The 27,926-nt window shown below is 41.2% G+C and overlaps 1 protein-coding gene across 15 annotated transcripts in view; it reads right to left on the bottom strand.

Moving 5' to 3' along the window:
• Positions 1-7,086, bottom strand: part of fli1 (Fli-1 proto-oncogene, ETS transcription factor) — a 70,839-nt gene extending 63,753 nt beyond the window's left edge. Inside the window, exons 1-4 of one of the 15 annotated variants that reach the window (XM_059957187.1) lie at positions 6,396-6,751; positions 6,040-6,085; positions 5,829-5,867; positions 5,270-5,353 (exon numbers count right to left, since the gene is read on the bottom strand). In XM_059957187.1, the coding sequence (XP_059813170.1) occupies positions 5,270-5,308 (39 nt within the window). In that variant the 5' untranslated portion in view covers positions 5,309-5,353; positions 5,829-5,867; positions 6,040-6,085; positions 6,396-6,751. The other 14 variants (XM_059957189.1, XM_059957188.1, XM_059957190.1 and 11 more) reach the window with 14 other exon arrangements.
• Between the last annotated feature and the right edge of the window lie 20,840 nt (positions 7,087-27,926).

Genomic DNA, 27,926 nt, shown 5'->3' with positions numbered 1-27,926 from the left:
TACTTAAAGCAGCTTGATCCTGCTGTAGGATTCAATGCAGCCTTTGCCTCTCTACATCGCGGCACAATGGCAAACCTCAGTGACACACCGTTCATCAGCCGCTTTGCTTTTCTACTGGTGCAGCCCAAACCCAAATTGCACTAAAGTGGGCGAATGGAGCCGGAGTAGAGGAGGCAGGCAGGAGAAGCGGCGGATCCTGATCCAAGCCAAAGCAAGTTGCAGAGAAAGAAAGATTCATGACAAATGACCAACGTGCTGACAAATGCCGGGCAACAACACTAAGGCATTCCTTTGGGGAGTGCAGGGAGAGAAAGGCAAAGTTTTTCATCTTTAGTGCATTAAGGGAAAAGGAAATCTGCCAGGAAACATGGGTGTAAAGAACGGAAGTGTATGTTTAGTTGATAAGGTCGGGGAAATTGATGAGAACCCCGGTGTTCAGTTATGAGTCAATCAAACCTTTGAACAACTTAACATATTCGTTTAATGTGATCGCTCCTTCTGACCAGGCGAGCACTTCACTTCGTAAATATCGTATTTCTTTAACTAACTTCACTGTGTATTCTGTAGGACCCTCTCCGATACGAAGGCAGCTCACAGTTACAGATGGAACATCTGAGACAAATAAAATCTGTCTGTAAGCTGCAGATGGCGGGACGCGCTACTCTGAAGCAGGCAGCGAGATATCGCCCGTAAGCAGACCGGAAAAACATGCGATCAGTCTCGCTATTATGCATTCAAACAAATTCTAAACACACGAAGTGCATCAGTCAATGCTTGCTGCTTAGTGTTTGGCGCACGCTGGATATTTCTGGGGGTGCTGAGGGGCCCATCAATTTGCGGAATGGGTCGCGGGTGCAGTGCCATGTAACATTGCGCATTTCGTGATAGTCCCGGCGATCCGTGGACAGGTTCTTACCACCTTGCATTGAGCGCCCGATCACCCCAGTCCTCGAAACGCCCACCCATCTCGTTTAATCCCGCGTTAGTAATGGCCAGGTTTACAAGCAACACCCACGTTGGGAACATGCTTATCCAAGTGAATAAAGAGAAGCAAAGTCTACTCAGTGCGGAAAGGCTGACACTCACCGGGACTCCCTCAACACGCCTCTTTATCACAGGCGCCCTACTGACTGAAACCGAGTCTCCCACTCCGGCATCAATGCTTAAAAGGAAAAGGAAATTTAGCAGGACGTGGAAAAATGAGGAAATCGGATTACCGTTTTGGGCTGGAAACTTGCTCAAACCGCAGCCCCAAGGAAAAGGTGGCAATGAGATGTATATGACGGGTAATCTCTGAAGCACATCCCACCCCTCCCATCTACCCTTACCGTAATCGTGCCGTCCATTTCACCCGATTTCTTCCCTTTTCCCCAAATCGGAACAATATCCTAAACATGACACAGTCAGGAGGTAATTACAACCGCAATTTCTTGTCGGACAGGCGAGGTAACCGGATGAAAGATTGGCAATTTTGGGAAGTGAAGTCAGCCGCTTGAGAGGAAGCCGCTGAACCAATGATGGGGGTTCATTACACATGTTTTCAAAGCAGGATATTTTGTCCGTCAAGATAAGGAAAGAGTAACAATAACGATGTCTCATTTTCCGTGGGTCAAATGCGCTTTCCTGTTGGGAAGCGCCCCGCAGCCTAACCGCGTTCAACCCCTGCTCCACGACACACACTCGTATACACACAAGCAGCCTCTTAATCCTAACGCTGCAGAGTTTTAACTTTCAAACGAACTTTCAGCGCTTTTATGGCACAACTCACATCGCTAGAGGATTTTTTTGTAACACGTTTCCTGCTGTTTCTGATGATCTAGCGGGAATTTCCACATTAGAAAATAACAGCCACGAGCGGCCCAGCACAAGCACCATCGGCAAAAAGTTGTCAAAGTACATAAAACCTATACCAGAGTCGATCTATCTATCTATCACTTTTCCAGCAAACGCGGCAGGCGGCTGTTACACCAGCAATTTTTTTTTTTTACAAAGTATACTTTTCGGAACATTTACTAAAATTGTATAATTTAGAATGAAGAATTTACCTGGTAAAATTTTATATATTCAGATATATCTATGTGAAAACTCCCGTTAGACCTTGTGCTCCTGTTATTTGAACGCGTCCTCAAGTCTCCAGTCTCCTAATTCAATTTTTTCCTCTCTCCCACTCTTCACTAAATTGGCGAGTTAAAAACCTACAGTACCCTCCCCCTCTGAAATTATCCTCATCAATCCAGACAGCATTTCAGTGCAGCTGCAGCTCCAAGCGTGTGGAGACCGCCGGGGAGTCGCGGTGCGCTCATTGATGGGGTGAATATTCGATGCAGTGATAATAGCAAAGTTTCGATTCTATATTTACACCGAAGGCATTCTTTACGCGGGCATTGGAACTTGGTTCCGTATCTAAGACCTAATTAAACCTTCAGTGTAATGCGAAAGAGCATTAAATTCGGGTGGGTACCCGTGCGTTTGCATTCTTTGCGCGTCAATACAGTAATATAAGAATGTTATTTACGAACACTAAGAATAATATGATTGTGATTACGTTTTATTGCTCGTCTTTACACGTGAGAGTTTGCTATTCAGAAGACTTATAACAGGCAGGGAGTCTGTCTCCAGCTAACAGCAGAACAGCCGTTTCCAAGACCAGGCTTTCTCCAGAGAACCAAAGTTGTGGTCACTGTGGGGATCATTTCTCACAGGATGGTCCCAACCTGACCGCAGCCCCTCCACCTACATGCCTAGCAGAGGGTTCAATCCTTCCCCATTCCTCCGCCTCATCAACACACGCGCACTTCATCCTGTTGTACAGAAAAGCATTTCTTGTTTGCGCGCGCACACTTCGGAAGACCTGAACGTTTGAGTGTTGGCCCACTTGGTCATGTGAGAGAGTCGGGGTTCCTCAATCACTAAGTAAGCAGGGCAGGGCAAATCATCATCAAGATCTGTTTACAATTTGAAATGGGACAAACAAATTCAGATTCCTTCTGGTATGACATTTCAAGAAGCATAGGAAAGCATGTGTTAAAGTTTTGTAACCAAAAAGAATATTGCACCTCGCAGTTTATGAGGCCTGTCTAGAATTGACAAAATATGCGATTTTGATGGGACATTGGGCAATTCTGAAAACAAAACACGAGGAACCAGATTAACATTCCTATTTTTTAAGAATAAGGACAAGTTCCCACAGTTAAAAGAGATGTAAGAAGATGGTGAAAGGGGAGAGAAAAATCTGCTACTCCAAATACACAAGCAAACTGTCTGGGCCGTTGCTCGGGGGCATAATTAATTTGAGATTTATTTTTATTGGAGAACTCCTAGTCTCCGCTGACCTTAGGAAAACAAGTCTGCAACCAGGACCTGGATGCGCTTGAATGAAACATAATATAACTGCAAAGTATTTCTTGCTTTCCTGCTTTAGGGTTTTGTCTCGACGTGCTTAAAAAAAATAATGCACAGTTATCTTTAGAAAGTAATAACTGTCCGATTGTAATTAGGTCAGGGTCTCGCAGTTCGGAGCATTATAATGAGAGGACCGACTATCTCATGGTAACCCCATGGAGTGGCTTTCCTCCGAATACTGAGCTCTCTCGCTCTCTCTCTCTCTCCCTCTCTCCCCCCCTCTCCCCCTTTCTCCCCCTCTCTCTCCCTCTCCCAGCTTTGGTTGAACCCTGGCTCGCAGTAAGAGCAGGGAACAGACTGAGAATTGTTCCGCTTTCGCAGACCTCTCCCCCTTAGTTGGAGACTGTCTGTAAAACAGGCTTTGTATCATAACACAAACGTTATGACTGGATGAAAAAATGTGCTATTTCAAGGGCGTTTGGTACAAACTCGAAGTCCGCATACTGCCGTAAAATATTAGAAGCACAAATGTTTTCTGAAGGTGTTCTTCGAATAGTTTGAGGCGCATTTCAATCCCTGTGATATTGGTTCCCCTTTGATTAAGTGTTAGTGCCTACAGTGTCTGAAATAAATGGATCCAGACCGTTACGCACCTGCAAATGACTGATTTCCACATTGTAAAAACACGACAGAAAGGTTAGAAACACGCAGCGATCGCAAAATGAGCGGAATATTTACTTTGTGTTAGATATAATTAAAAACTTAAGTTTAAAAGATCTTTGAATTACATAGATGCACTCACACATAGTGAACGGATTGTATCGACGTAACGGATGAAACTTGGGTGCTACAAATGGGTTTTCAATTTTTATTTTTAATTATGTATTTAACGGTTTTCCTTTTTAAAATGGGGGAATTTCTGTCTTAAGGAGCTTATCAATTCGTCGAATGAGATTTGAATACTGTTAGAGGGACTGGGTCTCTGCAGGAAAAGGGATAACTGTGAAGCAAAGAACATTTTAGCTGAGAGTTAGACAGTAGTTTTCTATAAACAAGTAGCTGAACCTTTGGTTTTATGCCTAGAAAAACCGAAAACTCAGGTGGCAGAACACGGCTATATCTTTACCCCAGTTCTAATCTGATGTAAATCTCCATTTCAAGAGCAGTTCTGGAATCATTGCTCACATTGATGTAATCTCGACATGAACGCGAAACTTAAAACTGCCCTGGTTATTTATTTACTGGACTAACTTGGTTTCACTCACGCTGAGACTAGGCCCGTGATAAATAAAACCGAGTTTGTACATGGGAAAGAACAATTGTGATAGATGCTTTTTAGCTTGGAATCCATGTTCGTGTCTAAGATTAATGTTTTGGTGGTGTGGTGTGGGTAGTATCATTAACATTTGGGATTTTCATTAAACTTTTTTAAAACGTGTCGAGCTGTTGCCCAGTAGTACCAGGAGTCTCGCAGATTGCGAGGAAATATTTTTCACTGCATAGATTTTTAGGAATGGCACTAGAGTCAGAGTGATACTTTGAAACGAAGGAGCGACAGGCCAGCAGTAATATCTCCGTGCTGAAGACAAACGGTTTGAGGAAGGTAAGGAACGACTTTCGTTCATATTTAACCGAACGGCGGATCAGGGGTTGTTCCCTACTGCCAGTCTGAATTGGAAGCCACTTGGGTGCACGTGGTTTAACTGGAAACCCAAGGTTAAGCAAATTAAAATTAGGAATTGATTTTAGCTGGGACGTTAAATGCTGGCTAAACGAGGACTAATTCGATATTATTTTTCGAGCAAGCGTCAAATTCTCCTCTGCCCTTCCTAACAATAAATACCTTTTTTTTTCTGTAGGACATGTTCCATGAGTTTAATATCAGGCCACTGCCTGGCCTGGTTGCTTACTACGGCCTCAATCTTACCTTTACGTAAGACGAGGTGTCTGGGACAGTCTGAAACATTTTCCTCCAAGCTGCCCCGAGTCGTGTTCCGTTTGCTTCCACGTCCTGAAAGAAGTCCCACATTTGAGAGTGTGCACAGAAGTTGGGTTTAGCCAGTGCCCCTTTCACCCAGATCTCTCTAGATTTCCTGTCGGAGGTTTGGAGGTGTCCAACCGCACACCGCGGGTATAAAATGCACCGAAACTCATTCAAATAGAAAACTACTTTCTCTTAATCCGCAGCAGACACACAAGCACTCCTGCAAATGATGCTGCTCCCGAACTGTCCAGCGCTGTTCCTTCGGCCGTTTATCTAACTAACTATAATCTGTCCGGATCTACTCACTGCCCATTTCCTTCTTTCTATTTTCCAGCCATCATGTTTATCACTTTTTCTCAGGTTTCCCCATTCCTAGTTTATGTGCAACAGAGTAACATCTATCCATCTCATTGCCATGTTTTCACTCATTTTTCCGGGCCTCTTGGCTTCTCTTTTCTTTCCTACCTCTTATTCTTTTCATTTTTGTTTCTTTTTTTTTTACCTTCACATACTCCGTGAGCTCCCTGTCTGCAGTCCCCGGCTTCTTTTCGATTGATTTGTTGCGTTCGATTCAGCCGGAGGAAGGAAATCAGATCAATTAATATGTTACTTATTCTCACATTTTCCAGCGACCCCTTCACTCGGGATTCCTCTGTTGTCATGCCTTTGTCTGTCGCATTTGGTTATGTTAATGGTTAAAAACTCGCACTCACCTTTAAAGTTGGTTAAAAGACCTGTAGCGCTTTGTGGCTCCGGTACCTTGCCCAAGAGACAAGCGGATTAGCTGTCCATTGCTAGTCTAATATTGAATGTGTAAGTCTTAAGAAGAAAGTCCATACTGTGGTGGAGCCCGTGTGCCTCAAAAAACCAGACAGCTCGAGTTTAAAAAACCTCAGGGAATTTGTGACCGGTGCGTAATGGTGATACCGTTTTTCTATGTTTCTTAATTTTGTTCGCTAATTTCTTCTTTCAATTCTAATTAATTAATGTGAAATTGAAATGCCACTCTGCCGAGGTAAGTTTTGAGGCCGCCCCGCGGATAACTGGAATAACTACCACAATCACTCACCCACCGAGCTTCTCACAAGGCATTCAGCGAGCTGACTTCTCTCCGCTTTTAACAAGTTAAACCAAGTCGAGACGCTGAGTGGAGCTCCAGGCCCGTCCGTAACCTAATTCAAACTCGAAATTTTTAATATATAAAAACGGGATTCCAAGAAACTTTTTACAAGACTCCAAACCCAACTCTAGCATCACAACAAATAAAACACCAGGTATTTTGTAAACAGTCATTTACAGAACATACGCCCTCTTTTCTAATTGTTCCTTAAATATCCCTCCTCCCCTCCCCCAGGATCATCCAGACTCAAACATATTGAAACATTTTTCTCTGAACAGTAACATATAAAGAGTCGGGGTGAAAGGGGCCAGACGGGTCGCTTTGTCTGTATTCAGGTCTATCGTGCAATTACATTCTAACGGAACTCGGGAAGGTATTTAAATTCCAGCCAAGTTAACCAGTTCGTGCCTTTGCAGGAAGTTCAAATTATTGTTGAGAGGAAAGGTCCCGCTCACTCAGTCAGAAATCACACCGTGTTAACGAATTGTGCGTTGGAATCGTTTTATTTACCTTTAGATTGCTGCTGACGTTTCGGCTCGTTCAAGGAACAGCGCCCATTAGTTGCACACCTCTTCGCAGGCTAAGGGGTGGATAAATGAAGGAGTGGGGTCTGGCGTAGAGCCGAACTCGGGATCCAATGAAAATAAGCAACACCAGGTCTGGACAATTTTTAAACCTGACATTCATGCGTCGATAAAGAAAATGAGGGGATTTTGTTTTAAATGCGAGGGACCACCTTTGCAACCAGGCGTTTCGCTCAATCAATGAGAGTTTATTGGACCTCATTCTGCGTCATCTTCACACTCTCATTGGCAGTCGTTTATTGACACTAAACTGTAAACTCGTTTGAGTTCACTTAGGGATAGCTATGAAATTATTTTGCTTGAGCTATTGTATTTGGGCCTTGAGGACTTAGACACATTGCATCTCACTTGAAAAAGACAAGTTGCATGTGGTAACATGACAAACTTTGTTGGTACGTAAGGACAGAGTGAGAGAGTTTATCTTATCTAGAAAGCTACAGATGGCAGAAGGGTACCATTCAGCCAGACGTACTTGTGCTAGCTCTTTTAAGGAGCCGTCCAACTTAGACCCACAGCCCAGATATTTTTCCTGATAGTTAAGTTTTTTTTTCAAACACACTCTTATCATTTGAAAGTTCCTTTAGAATTTGATTGGGCTATCCATTCAGATGGGGTGTTTTGATCTTTGTGTCCCTCCGTGTGAAATAGCTCCTCATCTGTTCTGGATACTTTGTGAGTTAGTTCAGAGCTAATTTTTTTTGATTTGCCCGATGGAGTTTCCTTCAAAGCGGTATCAATCTTAATGCCATCTATGAACTTACTGATCATTCCTCCTACGTCCTTATCTGTATCATTTAAATACAGTGTATTACAAATACGAAGGGTCCCTGTAGAACACCACAAATTACAGGCATCCAATCACAAAAATAGCTCTCTACCATCACCGTCTGTCTCTTACTGCCAAGTCAGTTTAGGGTCCCATTTAATCATTTACCCCTGATCCCATGGGCCCTAAGCTTCAGGACCAGTCTTCCATATGGGACATTGTTAAAGGCTTTACTGAAGTCAGTATAAGCCACGTATTGCTCTCATTAACATAGTTTACTCTCTTCAAAATGTTCGGTCTGATTGGTCTCCAAGGATCTACCTTTGACTAAGTTATCTGCGTGCCATAAATATCCGATGAATAAAACAAATGTACCTAATTAGATTGATAGTTACAGGAAAAGGTTAATATGGATATAGGAAAAGAGTTACTAAATATAATCAGAGCCATTTGAAAACAGGGAATGATCTGACCAAAAGCATGAACTCTGCTTCCCTCTCCATAGATACTGACTAGCCAGCTGAGTATTTCCAGCATCTTCAGTTTTTTTCAAAATTATGAGTTGTTAATCTATATAATCTTTGCCAATGCCTTCCTAATTTCCATCTTCCCTGAAAAGCGCCAGGCTTTCAGAGGGTGTGCTGTTGATCCAGGAACAGGGAGCTGCAGGAGCTGTGCTGCTCACATTCAGTGCTTAATTGTTGGTAAAAGGCTTCTAGCTGGATCCTGGAAGTGGGAAAAATAACCACCATCTGATTCCATTAGCCATGTTTCATTCCCCCCCCCCCCACACACACACACATTCACTCACATTGCTGCTCCCCTGAATCCCCAGCAACTGCTCAGACCATCTCCCTCCAAAGGCTCCAGATGTGTTTCCTGGGGTCCTTGCCAACGCTCTGCCTCTCCAGCTTGTACTCCACACTCCTTGAATCAGGGTGTGGCCTTTTCCCACCCTGCCAGCTGCCCACACTTTAAATTAGTGTGATTCAGCTGGTATGCTGGAAATATTGCCTGGAGAAAGTACCCTGATATTTCTTTGGTTATCCTTCCATTAGATCAGCAAGGACCTTGTGGAAAAGTGGTGGTTGTATCTTTCCTGATTGCGTCCATGTCTCAGAAGTATACAGGAAGCAGGGATTGATAGACCATGAGCTTTATGCTGGGTATGAAGCAGACTAATTTGAGACTATGGTGAACTCCATCATCTTTGTCTATATTTGCTGTGATGATGTTGAGAATGGAGCTTTATTTTTGAAGGTTTGTGTATTGCAGTTGGAATAGCTTGGGGAGGAGCTTTCACTTTGTAGGCTTTTGGAGAGGCCCATTCTCTGGTACAGTTAATAATGATTTGAAATTCAGTTTCTGAATGTGAGATTATGCAAACCTTAGCTGCAATTTGCAACTTGATCAGTCAGTTTTTTTTTTGTTTCGAGTTTGAAAAGTTTCCCCTTTTCCCCATACATAGAGATTGGTGCAGCTAGTAAAGTTGCTGCTTCACAGCTCCTGGTGACTTGACTTCAAACCAGTCTGTGTGTATTTGCCTATCTCCTTTTGACATTTGTATATCTTCTGGGTTCTCCAGTTTTCTCACATGCCCCAAAGACATGTCAGTTTATAGGTGTGTTGACACTGTAAGTTGTCACTCTCTGTAGCTTAGAGATAAAATCAGTTGGAAGAATAGGTTGTAGTTAATATTAATGGGGATGGTGTTTGCATTGTATGGGGGCTTGATAGCCCAATGTAGCCCCCTTCTCTGTCATAAGGAGAACTGGAAATAGTGAGATTCAGGTGCTTACAAAAGAATAGGAAAGATCTCTTAAAGTGTTTTTCAAGTTTTGCTTGAAACCAGTCTGAGATGGTGTTTCAGCTGTTGTGAACGTACTGAATACAATTATTCATGGCAAGGAAGAGAATTTCTAAGAGCAGCCAAACTTGAGAGGAACTTTCTAAACCCTTCAGTTAATGGAGTCAAATGATTTTGTGAGTTCAAATGAAGCTATGTATAAAGATTTTTGCTCCTCCTTCTAATTCTCTTGGAGTTATTAGATGTACTTTAAATTTGGTATGTGTTGTTGTGAATAATGTAGAAGGTTGTTGGGGTATCAACAGGAAGCAGAGCTAAGCTGAAATGTGGCAGATAGAGTTCAATCCAAAAAAGTGTGAAGTGGTACATTTTGGATGGTTGAACGTTATGGTAGAGCACAAAGTTAATGGCAGGGGTCTTGGCAGTATTGAGAAATAGAAGGCTCTTGGGATCCAAGTCCATAGATGCCACAAAGTTGACATGCAAGTTGAAAGGATGGATAAGAAAGCTTATGGTGTGTTGGCCTTCATTAGTTGGGAGACAGAGTTCAAGAGCCACGAGGTAATGTTGCAGCTGTATGAAACTCCAATTAGACTTAGAGTATTATGTTCAGGTTTGGTCATCTCATTCTTGGAAGGATGTGGAAACTTTAGAGAGAGTGCAGGGCCTATTTACCAGCATGCTGCCTGAATTAGAGAAAATATTTTATGAGGAAAGGCTGAAAAAGCTAGGGCTTTTCTCTTTGGAGAAAAGGAGGAAGAGAAGAAAAATGATAGAGTTTTATAAGATGATAAGAGGCATAGATAGAGTGGACAGCCAGCACCTTTTTCCCAGGGTGGCAATGGCTAATATGAGAGGATATACACTCAGTGGCCACTTTATTAGGTACAGGAGGTATTTAATGGTCTTCTGCTGCTAGAAAACACCCACTTCATGGAGAGTTATAGTTGCCTTCCCGTCAGCTTGAACCAGTCTGGACAATCTCCTCTGACCTCTCTCATTAACAAGTTATTTTTGCCCACAGAACTGCAGCTCACTGGATGTTTTATTGTTTGTTTGTTTTATGCAGTATTCCTTCGAGAGACTGTGGTGCATAAAGATTCAAGGAAATCAAAACATTTCTGAGATACTCAATCCACCCTGTCTGGCACCAACAATCATTCCATGTTCAAAGTCAATTGGATCACATTTCTTCCCTACTCTGATGCTTGATCTGAACAAAAACTGAACCTCTTGACCATGTCTGCTTGCTTTTATGCATTGAGATGCTGCCACATGATTGGCTGATTAGATATTTGCATTAACAAGCAGGTGTATAGGTGTACCTAATAAAGTGGCAACTGAGTGTACTTTTAAGATGATTGCTGGAAAGTATTGGAGGATATCAGAGGTAGCTCTTTTACACAGAGAGTAGTAAGTGCACAGACCACACTGCCAGGAGTGGTGGTAAAGTGCATTTAAGAGATTCTTAGGCATATGGATGAAAAGAAAATTGAGGGCTATGTGGAAGGGAAGTGTTAGATTGATCTCAGAGTAGGTTAAACATTAGCATAACATTATTGGCCTAAGGGCCTGTACTGTGCTATACTGTTCTCTGTACTGTTCCTCTGATAGACAGTCTACGCTGTAATTGAAAGAACAGCTCTTCAGCCACAGGGTGGCAGGATGAAGAAGGTTGAAAAGGAGTTCTTTGGGACCATATTCCCTGTGACAGACAACAGGGACTCCTGAAAGTTTCTAGTCCCACTAGTTTCTCCATTCAGATTTATCTCTGTTCTGGAAGATGGCTGTGATTTTTTTATGTCTTCTTCTCAGAATTGGAAGACAAGGCTATAAATTTCTTCCTGAAATTTCTGATGAGAAAATTAGCAAGATTATAAGGTCTTGTCACTGGTTTTCAGCCTTGGATTGTGGTGTCTTCAACCTATTGGTAAACTGGATGGTGATGATGTTAGACCAACTAGGATGGAGTCATGGATATTTTCTTCAAAGATTCATGATTGAGGAGTTCTTTGATGTGCTCCTTACAGTGGTTGCTGACTAAAATGATAAATTCTCTGTTCTTGACTTCTGTAGGGTGAGCCTTTGGGTGCTTTGTGTTGGTAGTCTGAAGAATCTGGACATGTCATAGTTATCAATCATTGCTAGACTTGCTGCATTGTTCTCATGCCTATCTGTTTTTGGACACACTTAGTGACTCAGTATCAAGGGTAGTCATTCTTGCCTCAACAATGGAGGTCAGTTGATTGGAGCAAGTTTGAGATCTAGAGCCTGAGATCCTGACAAAATCCAAACCAGTTGTTGGTGAGCAGGTACTTGGCAGTAAGTGCAGTTTGATTATCCTATTAAACAGCAACTTCTATGGCTTTTGTTCCTGATTGAAAATGGATTGATGGCTGGTAATTAGCCAGATTAGAGTTGTCTAACTTTTCATAAATAGTATGCACCTAGGAAAATCTGCATATTGTTGGCTATAGCTTATGTTCCAGCTATACAGCATATACAGCAATACCTTGGCAGATGTCTGCAACATTATTAGCCAGAACGCTCCCTGGTTACATAAACACTGCTTCACCCAGTGCTGTTGGCCAACTCTTGATATCACAATGAAATGAATTGAATTGGCTGAACACTGGCTTCGGTAATGGTTGGAATCTCAGAAAGATATTGAACTGGGGTGTAGAATTGTTATTTTCATTGTATTTTTATATAATCATCCATATATATAGAAACATCTTTCTTTACAGTGGCAGCTGTCATACCACTTCATACTGGCTATTTTATACATCAATTGTTATCAATGGAATTTATGTTATCTCTGAATGGAGTATGAGATGACCACGATTTCTTTTTCTATTGTCTTATCTTTATCTTGGCTCCACTTTCTTGTTCATTTACCACTCTTGTAACTTTTAATAAAGCAGCCAGAAGCAGCAAGCTTAATGCCTCATTCCTTACTTCCGAAGATCCTTTTGATTGTAAAAGTATCAGGGTCAAACAGAACCAAGATGGATCAACAACGTGACACTTCAGGATGAACAAGGAAACATATGCTGGATTCTGCCAACATTAAAGATGAAGGTAGTTTTTGGATGCTCCTCCTCCATTTAGCTGGTTAATTGTCCACCACCATTCTTGAGTGTAAGCGGCAAGACTGCAGAGGTTTAATCTGATCCACTGGTTGTGAAATCTCTTAATTTCTCTATCAAGAGAAAGTACTGGAAGCACACAGCAGATGAGGAAGCATCTGCGGAATGAGTAACGGAATTAATATCTCAGTTCATGGTCCTTCTTTGGAACTGTAAAAAAGAGAGTAAGCTAGCTTTACTCTATGGAGAGTGAGAGTGTGAGTGGTTAGGATAAAGGCAATATTTCTGAAAAGACAAAGCTATGATTGCTATGGGTTCAGGCTGTTAACAAGGTTATCGAACAGATGTGTCAATGGGGATAGTGGGTGAGAGAGAGAGTGGGTATAGAGAGAGATGAGAGAGAGAGGGAGTAAAATACTGAAGGAAGGAACTTATAAGTTATTAAATGAGTGCATTTAGAGGGTGAGAACACAAACAAAGGAATGCAGACTTTGTAAAATGCAAATGTAAGATATGCACAGCAGGTCAGACTTTGCTCGTGGAGGAAGAAAAACTGAGCCAATATCACAGATGGACCACCTCCCTCATTTGCCTATTACCACTCACCTGGGTTGACCTATCACCTACCAGATCTCACTCAACCTCTTCCCCTCCCTCTTTCATTCCAGATGATGGGTCTTGACCCAAAATATCGACGGTCTATTTTCCTCCAATGATATTGCCTGACCAACAAGTTCCTCCAGAACTTAGTGTGTTGTTCCAGATCACAGCATCTATACCTTAAGCCTCCAGTGTACAGTTGGCCAGAAGAAGAGCAAGTCATTTTGTGATTCACATTGAAACACTGCTTGGATCCCTGGATATGGAACAGGGAGAGGCCAAATGGCAGGTATTACATCTCATATAGTTGCTTGAGTAAATACTGTCAGAAAAGTTGATCAATATGGGAGGGTGGACCAGGAGTTACAAAAGGAACTAGCCTCATATCACAGTTTATGTTAGTTTGTTCAGATTTTCTACCTGCCTCATTTGCCCATCTCCCAATGACCTCATTTGTAGCTTATCTCCATGGCAACACTGCTCTCACTTTATCAGACATATTTCCTTTATCCTACTCATTCCTCTCTACCATCTCAATAACTCTGAACCAACTTGCTTCCTCTCTTCCTCTGTTTTGATGAAGGGAGTCTCAGCCTAAAATATTGAATCAATTTCTCTTTCAATCAAGATTATAAAACTTTTTCTAAGTGTAAAAGAATTAAGATAGCAGCTAAGGAAGGAAGAGGCCTCTCAGTGACCAAAGGCTTGATGTGTGTGTGGAGCCAGGGGATACGAGCAATGTCCTAAATAAACACTTCTCATTGGTATTCACCAAGGAGGACGTGGAGGTTAAAGAGTTAAAGGACAGTTAAAGTACACTGTCATTCTGAAGCAAAACTGTGTTAGGAAGGAGGATGTGCTAGAAATATTGATGCACATTAGTGTGAATAAATCCCCAGGGCTTGATGGGATCCATTCCAGGATGCTGAGGAAAGAGAGGAAAAAGATTACTGGGGTTTTGACAGAGCTGTTTGCACCTTTATTAGCCATGGGTGAGATACCAGAAAATTGGAGGATAGCTAATGTTGCTTCATTGTTCACAAAGGCAAGTAGGGATAAGCCTGGAAAGTAAAGGCTGATTAGCAATTTCTTTTAAATGGTAAAAAGATGCTGGTGAATAATTTGGAGGACAGCATTTATGTTCACTTGGAAAGATGGGGACTGATAAGGGGAGTCAGTGTGTTTTAGTGTAGGAGAAATCATGTCTCAAACATTTAATTGATATTTTCGAGGAGGTCGTTGGAGATTTGGGATTGAAGGCTGACCTGATTGAGGTATATAACATCATGAGGGGCACGGACAGAGTGAAAACACATAGTCTTTTTTCCAGTGAGGAGTGTAGTGGTAATTAATAGCTTTATTCCTATGCCATTCAGTAAGCCACTCCCACATGGGAGGAGTTCCCATATTATACAAGCAGTGTTATCAATAAAGTTCAGTTGAATAACCTGCATGCTGGCCTCCTGGTGTGCTCTGCACTCTCCCTTATCTACGAACACAACAAGGAGGTGCTCAAGGCAAGAGGACATGGGTTTAAGATCAGAGGTGAGCAATTAAAAAGTGGCATCAAAGCAGGTTCTTCACACAAAGGAGCCTGTGTACTTGGAATGAGCTGCCAGAAATAATGGTTGAGCCGAACACATTGGCAACATCTAGCTAAGTATGAGGATAAGGAAGGCTTAGAGGTCTCGGGGCTAAATGTGGACAGAGACCAGCTTGCTTGGCAACACAATTAGCATGAAAGAGTTGGCCAAATGGTTTCCATGCTGTATTTCTCTAATTACTTCATCCCAGCAAAGGTATTGATGAAGACAGCAAAGTAGATGTTTTACATGGACCTCTTTGAAGATTTTCTCAAGGCCATGCATGGTAGACAGATCCAGAAGGGTAAACATAGAAACATAGAAAACCTACAGCACAATACAGGCCCTTTGGCCCACAAGGTTGTACCGAACATGTCCCTACCCTAGAAATTACTAGGCTTACCTATAGCCCTCTATTTTTCTAAGCTCCATGTACCTATCTAAAAGTCTCTTAAAAGACCCTATCATATCTGCCTCCACCACCGTTGCTGGCAGCCCATTCCACACACTCACCACTGAGTAAAAAAATTACACCTGACATCTCCTCTGCACCTACTCCCCAGCACCTTAAACCTGTGTCCTCTTGTGGCAACCATTTCAGCCCTGGGAAAAAGCCTTTAACTATCCACACGATCAATGCCTCTCATCATCTTATCATCTCTATCAGGTCACCTCTCATCCTCCGTCGCTCCAAGGAGAAAAGGCCGAGTTCACTCAACCTATCCTCATAAGGCATGCTCCCCAATCCAGGCAACATCCTTGTAAATCTCCTCTGCACCCTTTCTATGGCTTGCACATCCTTCCTGTAGTGAGGTGACCAAAATTGAGCACAGTATTCCAAGTGGGGTCTGACCAGGGTCCTATATAGCTGCAACATTACTTCTCGGCTCCTAAATTCAATTCCTTGATTGATGAAGGCCGATACACCGTACGCCTTCTTAACCACAGAGTCAACCTGCGCAGCTGCTTTGAGCGTCTTATGGACTCGGACCCCAAGATCCCTCTGGTCTTCCACACTTCCAAGAGTCTTACCATTAATACTATATTCTGCCATCATATTTGACCTACCAAAATGAACCACTTCACACTTATCTGGGTTGAACTCCATCTGCCACTTCTCAGCCTAGTTTTGCATCCTATCAATGCCCCGCTGTAACCTCTGACAGCCCTCTGCACTATCCACAACATAGACTTGAGTCATGCTGGCAAAATGGATCCAAAATTGGCTTGGTGATAGGAGGTAGGGGGTAGAGCTGAATGGCTGTTTTTCTACCTGGAAGACTATAACAAGTGCCATACCATAGAGATCGTGATGGGAGCCTTGTTGTTTGTAATATGTATCAGTGACTTGGACAAGAATGTAGGTGGTCTTATAAGTAAGTCTCTAAATGACATGAAATTGCAGGACACAGATTAGTTGGAAATTTGGGCAGAGGACTTGCAGATGAAATTTAATCCTGATATTTAATCTGCTCTAATGCCATGCACAAGTTGGCAGTTAATACCACTACAGTGGGCTGTATTTCAATTACTGATGAGTGAGAGTACAGGAAGGAAACAGAGAACTAAGTAACATGGCATCGACACAACAATTTTTCCCTGAATTTCAGTAAAACCAAACAGCTCTTTGTTGACTCCAGAAGGGGGGACATGCACGTGCTCCTGTTTTCATTGAGGTTGAGGGGGTTGAGAGCTTCAAGTTGCTAGGTGTCAGGCTATTGTGATGTTCCTAGATTATCACCAATATCCTGTTCCAGTCCAAACACATTGATGCCAATGTCAAGAAAGCTCACAAATGGCTCTGATTCCTCAAGAAAGGAAATAAATTTGGCATGTCATGAACAAACCTTACTAATTTTTGTATATATACTGTCAGTGATAATAAACCTAATCCTGATTCTGATTCAGGTAGGATGTTTTCCTATGGTGCATTGGTAAAAGTCAATGGGGACATGCCACCTGAGGAATGCACGTATTGGTGAGCTTTCTTAATGTGGTTGGATCAACATGCCTATTGATGACATTCACTTCCAGGAACTTGAAGCTCAACCCTCTCAATCCCAATACTGTTGACGGAGACAAGAATAGGAGCATTGTCTGCCTTTGAGAAGATAAACAACAGTCTGACATAAGTGTATGGCAACTGCTCTGCACCTGACTGTAAGAAGCTGCAGAGAGCTCTGGACACAGCTCAGCACATTAAAGAAACCAACCTCCACTCTGTCCATACTTCTCATTGCCTCCATAAAGTAGCCAGAATAATCAAAGACCTCACCCACCCCGGATATTTTCTCTTCTCCCTCTTCCATCAGCAGAAGATACAAAAACCTGAAAGCATGTACCACCAGGCTCAAGGACATCTTCTAGTCAGCTGTTATAAGACTATTAAATGGTTCCCTAGTACAATAAGATAGACTCTTGACTTCAAAATCCACGTTGTTCTGCACCACAGTTTCTTTGTAGCTTTTACGCTACATTGGTATTGTTTGACCTTGTTCTACCTCAATGCACTGTGCAATGATTTGATCTGTATGAGCAGTATGCAAGACAAGCTTTTCACTGTATCTTGGTACGAGTGACAATAATAAACCAATTCCAATTCATGTCTGAGATAACAAGCTTTAAGGAGCCAACTTCTGGTATGATATATAGAGTAAATGGCAGGGTTGTCAGGATTATTGGTGTATGGAAGGAACTTGGGGTGCAAGTCTAGCTCAGTAGAAGTGGAAACAGTTTTTTATTCTCTGCTAGATTATGTATTGCATTGAACTGCTGCTGCTAAGTTAACAAATTCCACGTCACATGCCGGTATTCATAAGCCGAGACACTGAGTATAAGCGTTGGGAGCTGTCTTAAACTTTGGTTAGACCACACTTGGATTACAGATGTGATTCAGTAAAGGGAGTGCAGAAGAGAATCTTCAGATGCTACCCTGAATGGAGGGCTGTACTTTTTTTTCAGAAAGATTTCCTAGGCTGTGTACATTCTCATTGGGGCATAGGAGGTAGATGGGTGATCACTTAGAGGTTTATACAGAGGGCATTGGTAAGTTAGGCAGTCAAAGTCTTTGTCCAGGACCAGGGGATCTAGAAGTAGATGGAACAGGTTTAAGATGAGACAGAAGATATTTAGAGGAGATCTGAGGGTTTTTCACACATGATGATGATGGTTATCTGGAAGGAACTACTATAGGTGATGATGGAAGCAGATACTGCTGCAAGATTCAAAAATGCATTTGAACATGTACATCAATAGGAAAGCAACAGAAAAGTAGGGGCCTAATGCTAACTAGAATCAATGTAGATCAGCGCTGACAAGGTGGGCTGAAGGGCTTGCTTCAGTGCTGTATGATTCTATGATTTTGTTTCCTGAGCCATTTTCTAGTTTTATTTCAGATTGCAATTATCTGCAGATTTTTGGTGATGCTGGAGAATGCATATGCTGGAATTTGGAGCACTGGAGCAACAATCAATCTGTTGGAGAAATTTAGAGCATCTTAAGAAAATTGTCAAAAGAAAATTGTCAATGTTTCCAGTCGCAATGTTGAATCTTGATACAGGATTTAGTTACATAGCGGTGACAGTTCCTTTCCTCCCACAGATGTTGCTTGACCTGCAGAGTTCCTCCAGCAAACTATTTACCGATGACTTTACCAATGATTTTAAATTTCATATTTTTATTACTATTTAATGAAATGTGTTACTTGTACCTCTTTGGGGTAGAGGTATGGGCAAAAATCCTTCTTGATGTAAGAATAGTGTGGTGTATCTATATTTATTGTATACCTTACCATCAGATTATCTGTGTGCATGCGCAGAGTCTGGCCTTATTGAAGAGGAAAATTTCTTCTTCAGCCCATCACTCCTAGTGGGACATAAGCCACAGACAACAGCTCACCAAAGTCCTCTGACCTGGAGTAGTGTTTCAAGCTATCTTCAGATGTAGCGCATCTTCTTGGTGTATTGTTCCTCTTTCAGAGGTGAGATCCTTTGAGCTTTGTAGCTCTGGGGTTTTACAGGATGGGGTTGCTAGCCCCATGCCCAACCGTTCCCCTTTCAGAGCTGGGCTTGGGACCATTCATGGCTGAATTAGAAAACCTCTAGCTTAACTGTATTCAATGACTTCGCCTGCACAGCATACAGAAGTCTCATGATTCACAACTTTGTGAAAAAGAAATACCTCTTCTTCTCCATCTGAAATAGCTGACTTCATATTCTGCATCTGTGCTCCTAAGTGCTATGTACCCTGACTAGTGGAATCATTCTTTTTGTAGCCATCCTGACAACTACTTTCAGAATTATGAATGCTTCAGTAATTGTGACTTTCCTCTTATTCTCATATACTTCAATGAATATAGGCCCAAATATTCAACTTACTTTCATATATCAATCTCTTCATCAAGTTAAGTGCCAAATGAATATTGGTTCCAATGCACCTGTGCCAATAAATACTGAAACAAACTATATGTAGTACTCCTGTAAGGTTGCATCAAAACCTCCCTACTTTTATCTACAATACCTCTTGCAATAAACTTCAACAGTCCAAATTGTTTTGTGCACCTGCATGTTAACATTTTGTGTTTTCTTATTAGGACTTCCAAATCCTTTGTATTGTAATATTATTAGTCTCCCTTGCATTAAATAATCCATACTTTATTCTTTCTTCCATAGTGGATAATCTCAAAATGTCCCAATTTATACGTCGTCTCCCAACTTCTTACCCACTCAGTTAACCTATCTATGCAGGCCCCACATATCCTCCTTACAATATATTAGCTCATCTATCATCAATTCAGTTGATCCCTTTAACCTTGTCATTAATTTATAGATTAATAAGCACTGATCCCAAAAACATGTCTCTAATTACTGATAGCTGATCTGTGAATGCTATATTTACACTAACTCTGTCTACTCCTAGTTTGCTCCTCAACTCCCATTACAATAAACTTATAACTCTGTGCACTCTTTAGAGTAAGCTTTCATCTGGCATCTTATTGAATGCCTCCTAGAAATCCAAATACACTATATCTACTGGTTCCCTTTTATCTGCATTCTTTGCCCCATCCTCAAAGAACTCGGAAAAATCTGGCAAGAATGATGGCTCTTTCATAAATCTCTATTGATGCTACTTTGATGACAATTTTCTGAATCTCCTGTTTTTACCTCCTTTGCAATGGATTCTGGTGCTTTCTCATTGTCAGATGTTAAGTGAACTGTCTTATCGATTTCTGCTTTCTCTCGTCTTCCTACTTTCATGGATAGTACATTAAAATTAATATTTTTTCTAAACCACTATAGAAGGTAATTTTGGAAGATTAAACCAACTCATCCATTATCTGTGCAATGACTTTATTTAAGCTCCTAGGATGCAAACCATCCAATCCAGGAGATGGTCAACCTTTAGTCCCTTTGGTTTGCTAGGTACTTTTACTCTAGTGATAGAGTTTGTTTTAGTTCCTTCATTCTTAAAGCCCCTTTATATTCTATTGGTACAGGCATAGTTTAGTGTCTTCTGGAATGAAAACTGATGTGAAGTAATAATTTAGAAATTTCTGCCATTTCTCAGTTACCCACTATTAATTTACTAATCCTGTACTTCAAGGGACCAACATTTATTTTAGTTACTCTCCCCTTTATATATATCTGCCTTGCAAATAAACCACTCTGTCATTTGATGTACTGTATGTATATACAGTATCTATGCCTTCGTGCTTTTGTGAAGACATCAAAAGCTGAGCAAGAGAGCTGAGGGTTGACCTTTGTCATTTGATGGCTTACAGCTGAACTGATATCTAACCTTGGCTGCATGCAGATCAAAAAACACAAGAGATTCTGCAGATGCTGGAAATCCAGAGTAACACACATAAAATGCTGGGGCACTTCAGCAGGTCATACAGCATGCACGGAAAGGAATAAAATGTTAACGTTTCGTGCTGAGACCCTTCATCGGGAAAATTAATCAATTTTGGTCCTGATGAAGTCTCGGCCCAAAATATTGGCTGTTTACTCTTCAACACAGATGCTGCCTGACCTGCTGAGTTCCTCCAGAATTTTGTGCATTACCCAAGTGAATGAATCCCTTTTAAATCTTAAAACCAGTGTGACCATCTGATACCTCTTAAATCGGCAGGGTACCTTCAATTTATGCACCAAGGGGAGATCAACCCTCTAGCTCAGGGGTGGGCAAACTTTCTGACTTGTGGGCCTTGACAGGGGGGCCGGACCAGGAGCAGATGGACGGAGTGTTTTGGTAATACACCTCATAAGAGAAAATAAAATATCATGGGATATGTAGAAAACATGTGCTTTAATTTCAATTGAAAATGAACAAATGCATTACAACAAAATATCTGTCTTTGAAGTCCCATGGTATTTAGCTTTTTATTGAAATGACTTTTAAAACACTGAAAATTAAGTGAATAAAATACAGCTTTTTTTTAATAGTAACAGTTATTATTTTAAAGCACTGAAATTTCTGTTATCCTTCAAGATATTATCATAATCACTCTCCTCTTGACTGTCTTTATTTCAAAAACGGTGCAGACTCGAGGGGCCGAATGGTCTATTTCTGCACCTATTGTCTATTGTCTATTGAGATGCAGGTCTACTTGTCCTGCTCCTTCTTATTCAATTGTCCCCTGTGCCAAAACTCAACAACGACCAGCACAAAGACAGAACAGTGACAGCGCGCCAGTATGCGGAGCGCGTTATTTGATCTGGAGCGCATTTTTTATTTAGAGAACGTACGTGCACCTGCGCACTACTCATGTCCATCACTTAACAGAAATGACGTGTAACATGTAAGGCTTATTGAAAAAATATTTTCAAATGCATTTTTTACATAACACAACGAAGAAACTTATTTTTAATTTCAGTGGGAACAGTGTTGTTGGTCTCCCTTTTTCGCCAGCGCATCCAAGTCTGGATTTAGTTTTATTGTGGCGATTCTCAGGATGGATCTGAGGTGTTGGTCAGTTAACTTGGATCTGTGGCTGGCTTTGTTGATGTTCATGATGCTGAATGCCTGTTCACACAAATAGGTCGAGCCGAACAAAGAGTAAAGCGCAAATGTGGAGTAATACACTGCACCTCAACAAAGGTCAATGTATATAGAGTGCGTCACCTATTGGGAAAACGCCAGAATTGTGGGGAGAAAACGTTAACAAGGTTTATTAATATAACTTCATCAAGTTCTGCGGGCCGGATTAAAAAGCATATGGCCCGCGGGCCGTAGTTTGCCCATGCCTGCTCTAGCTGGACTTCTGTGCATCTGACAAGTTTTGCCATTATTGCATGCATCATTGATTAAAAAAAGAGATCTCTTTGAGCACACGTTATTATTTAAATTATGTATCTTAGGAAGTGTGGAAATCTCAGGATATCCAATACAATATTGTTTATGGAGAGGAAGTACATTTTGATGAATATTTCAACAGTTGAAATGTTCTCATTAACAAGTTACGAAAGACACCAAGAGCAAAAATGCAAAAAAAATTGTCACAGACAACATCAGAATGCCTTAACACATCTGTCAGCATTTGAAAAGTGATTAACATATTAAATTACAGAGGCAACCCACACAAAATCAGGCTATTTGCCCGTTAGTCCCCATCAGCTTGTTTTGCTCCAATATACCCTCCTCTTATCTTAGTAACTTACTTAAACCCATCACCCCAGCTGCGGACATAGGTCGGCAAGAGCAGCTTGCTACAGTGCTCTGACCTGGGTCAATCTTTCAAGTTGTCCCCGGATGTAACCCACTGAAGATTCTTCTTCTCCCAGGGTGAGGTCTTTGGAGCTTCTTGTTGGTGTTTCTGTAGCTCTTCGTTTTTACATGCTAGCCCCCATGCCCAACCCTCCTCCTTTCGCACCCAGGCTTGGGACTGTCCATGGCGGAGTTCTCCTCTCATCATTCTTCATCAAAATTTGCTGGTGTAACCTCTCTTCCTTCTCCCTGTTATAAGTGGAGAACTGTTTCCTGTCACATTTTATTCTACATTGTTCCTGTTTTATCTTGTAGTTGATCTATCTTGCTCTACCTCAATGCACTTTGTAATGAATTGATCTGTGTGAATAGTATGCAAGATAATCTTTTCACTGTATTTCTGTACATTTAACAACAATAAACCATTTCCAATCCATTTCTGCTAGGGACACTTTAACCTATTCTCTTCTTTCTGCCTCAAAGCCAGCAAACTATCCATTCTACTAGCAATAGCCTGAGATTATGTACTATTCATTAGTTCTTTGCAAACTTTCTTTAATGGAGAAAGCTAGCTTACAAAGAATTTTTGAAACTCTTGACAAATTACAAACATTGAATTATTCTTGGCTTCATCCTTCAAACCTCAGTATTAATTTCATTCAGTATGATTTTCTCTTTCAAAATCAACACTGAATTTCTTTTATTACATTGTTTTTTGGTTTGTTACCACTTATTCTCTCATTGTTGGAGATAACTTGTTTGTGACATTCACCGTAACCAAAGTTTTCACTCCCAATCCTCAACTCTTGCTAAGACGTCACACTTGTTGGATTTGTGAAAATCTCAAGTTTGTATAAAATTATTTATTATCATCAGAGACTATCTAATAACACCAAATTTACACTAAATTGAGTGGAAAAGCAAATTGTGCAGAGAGATATAGATAGATTAAGTGAGTGGTCAAGGATGAGGCTGACGGACTATACCATTGGTAAATGCAAACACATCCACTTTGATAGAAAAGATAGAATATCATATTATTTAATTCATGAAAGATTGTATGATGCAGTTGTGTAGAGGAACTTAGGAGTATTTGTGGATGAATCACAAAAGGTTGGTTTGCAGGTGCAGCAGGTTATCAAGTGGGATGTTGGCCTTCATTGAATTTAAGAGCAGGGAGCCTATGCTGCAACTGTACAGGGTACTGTGAGACCGCACCTGCAGTACTGCAAGCATTTCTGGTTTCCATTCTTGAGGAAAGATATAATGGACTTAGAGGTGGTACAAAGTGTTAGGGATCATTATTTGCAGGGTGAACAGTATTGGATAACATAATTATGGATTAACTAAAATGAGAACCAGTCTTCAGGAAATCAAACCTGTATACAATTTAGCTTCCAACTGATACTTTGTGGCTAGTAAAACCAATCATTGGGTGTGGGGCATTCTCTGTCCTATTGAAACTACATTGGGAAACACAATAATGAATGTTCCTGCTGTTAGAACACTGTTAAAGCTGTATTCCTGACACGTAATGCACAGTTCAGAACAGGTCTGTTTTGTCACTTAACCTCCTGGTTATTTGTATATTCAACACAAAGGGGCCATATTTTGGATGTCTGGAGGCAGTGCAGAGGAGGTTCACCAGATTGATTCCGGGGATGAAGGGGTTAACCTATGAGGAGAGATTGAGTCGCCTGGGACTATACTCTCTGGAATACAGAAGAATAAGAGGGGATCTTATAGAAACATACAAAATTTTGAAAGGAATAGATAAGATAGAAGGAGGAACGTTGTTTCCATTGGTAGGTGAGACTAGAACTAGGGGACATTACCTCAAGATTCAGGGGAGAAGATTTAGGATGGAGATGAAGAAAAACTGTTTTCCCAGAGGGTGGTGAATCTGTGGATGCAGGTGAGTCTCCTTCATTAAATATATTTAAGATACAGTTAAACAGATTTTTAAATAGTAGGGGAATTAAGAGTTATGGGGAAAAGGCAGGTAGATGGAGCTGAGTTTACGGCCAGATCAGCCATGATCTTATTGAATGGCGGGGCAGACTCGATGGGCTGGATGGTCTACTCCTGCCCCTATTTCTTATGCTCTTTTGGAACAGATACCAGTATGGAATATCTAAAGGGACACTGCTAGTTGGGATGTGCTGCCAATGAATATATGTAATTCTGTACATTAATCTGACTGTATTCCTAATGGCAAAGCTCAGTAGGTGATTAAAGCAATTGAAACTATAGTTAAGCATTTTTTTTATTATCTTTGTGTTGAACATGTATAAAAACATTGTGAGAGTGAGATTTTTTGATTTCTCCTGGACTCCCTCACTCCTGGAGGTTTGCTGTGTGAATAAAGACTTATTATTTCCCAGTGATGGCTTCTGTATGACTTAGCTTTAGTCAGTCACAGCAGAATGAAGGTTCAACAGCTTGATTCTGGAGATGAGGGGATTTGCTATTGGGAGAGAATGAGTTGTGTGAATCCTTTGTCAGAAGAATAAGAAGGGATCTTTCAGGAACATATAAGATTATGAAAATAAAATAGAGGCAGAAAAGTTCCTTCTGCTGGTGAGTGAAACTTGAACTAGGGGAATAGATTTAGGACAGAGTTGAAGAGAAACTACTTTTCACAGGGAGTCATGAATTTGTGGAATTCTCTGCCAAAGAAAGCAGTGGAGGTTACTTCATTACATATATTTAAGACACAGTTTTTTTTTGCATAGCAGGGGAATTAAGGGTTCTGAGGAAAAGACAGGTAGGTGGAGCTGAGATCAGTCATGATCTTAATAAATGGCAGAGCAGGCTTGATGAGCAGATGCCTGACTCCTGATCCTGTTTCTTACGTCTTGCGAAAACAGACATCTTGATGCCTGTAATAATGTGTGATATTAGAATACATCCAGCGCAAAAAGTGGATTTTAATCAGGACTATATTTGAATTGGGGTCATAAATGAATATTAAGTATAATTGAATTGTGCTTGTTTAAGTTAGGAATAACCAGGAATCCTGAATAACCTTGAGTTGGTTTTCAAGCCCCTAAATTGAGGGTTATATCTATTACAGTTATCTTAGGTTATAAGGTGTATTTGGATGACAATAACCCTGAAATTCTGGGAATATTTAGATTGGTCCTACACAAAATCTTGTACCTATTTCAGTTAGTATTTATTAGGAAGATTTATTTATCAGGGTTAGAATTACCCTGGAATTCTGGCTGTATTTAGTATGGCATAGTGATAAAATTCTGAGCATACTTTAACTGTTATTACCTCATACCATGCCTTTATTTTGATCAATATTATCCTGCATTTCATGTATATTTGGGTTTGTAAACTGTAGGATCCTGGGTACATCTGGATTGTAATTATTCTTGATTCCTCTCTGTATTTGGAAAGAGATTTTCCCTGAATCTTGGATATTTTGGAATTGATATTGACCAGGATTCCTTGGCATTTTCAAGTTAATATTTAACCAAAATCTGTGTAAAATATGAATTGATAATACAATAGGATTCCATGATATACATTTAGACCAACATCACCACAGGATTTAGGGTATATTTTAATGGGAATTCTGGGAATATATAGATTAGGATCATTCTTAAAGTGATAGATACACCAGGGAAATAGGCCATTTGTTCCAGTGAGTACATGCCAACTATCAACCATCCACTTTACAGATCCCACATTAATCATCATTTTTGTTCATCTCCCACATTCCCATCAGCTCCTCTCCGATTTCATCACTCACCTGCATTCTCATGGCAATTTACAGTGACTAATCAGCCTACCAAACCACATATTTTTTAGATGTGGGAGGAAATTGGGGCACCCAGGGGAAAACTGCGGGGTCCAAACAGACTGCAACCAAGGTCAGGGTTCAACGCAAATCCATGGGCACCCAGAGGCAGCAGCTCTGCCAGCTTTTCCACTGTGCAGCAGCTTGAATGTTCAGAATATTTGAATTAAGATTGCAAGTTCAATGTGAGTTTATTTGCTTTTAATTATAAATAAGAACAGAAAATGCTCAGAAAATTCTGCAGTGAGAGATGCAGAGTTCATCAAGTCACCAGACCTGCTGAATATTTCTAACTTGTTATGCTTTTGTTTCATATTTTTAGCATCTTCATTTTTGTGCGGACATTACCACTGAACCATGACCACATCAGAGAGAAATCTGGCTGTGTTTGAAAAAGTTCTTCAAATGCTTCCATGTATGTGCTTTGTGCTTAAGGACTGGGAAGATTGAGGAGCCCCACCCCACCCAGTGCAGGTTAATGTTGGATTGGGATTACTCCCAAATGTGAGGCATGTCTGTAGCAGGGTTGCCTTTAATTTAAGATGTAGATCTGGATTGTTACAATATGTTGCTCTGTAGTGGCATCATGTGCGGTAGTAGGCTGGAAATCCCCGAAACAAATACTCGGTTTCCGTGCGCCTCCCACGTTAACCTGTGCCAATTCTCTTTCCAGCCTATTCCATCCCACGTGTCCACATACACACACCATCACCACCACCAACATCAACAGCATGTCCAACAGCCTGAGCTCATCAGGCTGTTCGTCCGTGACCATGTTCGCCGTTGGGCTTAGCCAGCGGCCAGCCTAGGAAATAGGAGCTGGATACAGACACTGATGGTTCCCGGGCATCAATACACACAGCATCCACTCATGGCCTGAAGCAAATTCCCTAACAGCTATTGCTCGCCATCGATTTCACTTTATTCTCTGTGGTCCACTGCATAAGGTCTCATTCTTTTTATAGGTAAAAAAAAGAGTGGCTGCAATTAAAGCAGCGGGTCGAGAAGCGGATCAGTGGAGAGCAGGGAGGCCCCGGATCCAGTCAGACAATCAGAATAGTGGGAACCATGCGGAAACAAGCAGGCTGAGAATGCGGGACCAAAATTGAAACTGGAGGAAAGATTGTGGGGAGGGAGCGAATTAAGTGGAATTGTCAACTGTAGAATAGTAAAAAATTTGAAACGGGAACGTAGATTGAGAGACAGCGAGAAACTAAAATGCACACTTCCTTCCGATCGCTCCATATCTTCAGTTAGCGACAGGCATTTCTGGAAATATTTCTAACAATATTCTTAAGTGTAATAACTGTGGCTAACATCTTTCCGTGTGCAGAGTCCCTTTAATCAACGCTGTTCTGATTTCACGTACCGTTGACAACCGGCAATGTAAACACGTCGCACAGAAAGTTTCGTCAACTTTTCCGCCGGGGATCCCTCCAGAACACCGCAATCAATTGTGTTACCTATTCCAGTAGAGTGGCGGAAGGTAAGTTACACTGCGGGAGGCGACTGCTACCCGGGGGAATTGCACGTGGT

This window comes from Hypanus sabinus, chromosome X2 (assembly GCF_030144855.1).
Source record: "Hypanus sabinus isolate sHypSab1 chromosome X2, sHypSab1.hap1, whole genome shotgun sequence".
Taxonomy (NCBI): domain Eukaryota; kingdom Metazoa; phylum Chordata; class Chondrichthyes; order Myliobatiformes; family Dasyatidae; genus Hypanus; species Hypanus sabinus.
This window is presented reverse-complemented; position numbering and strand designations above follow the sequence as displayed.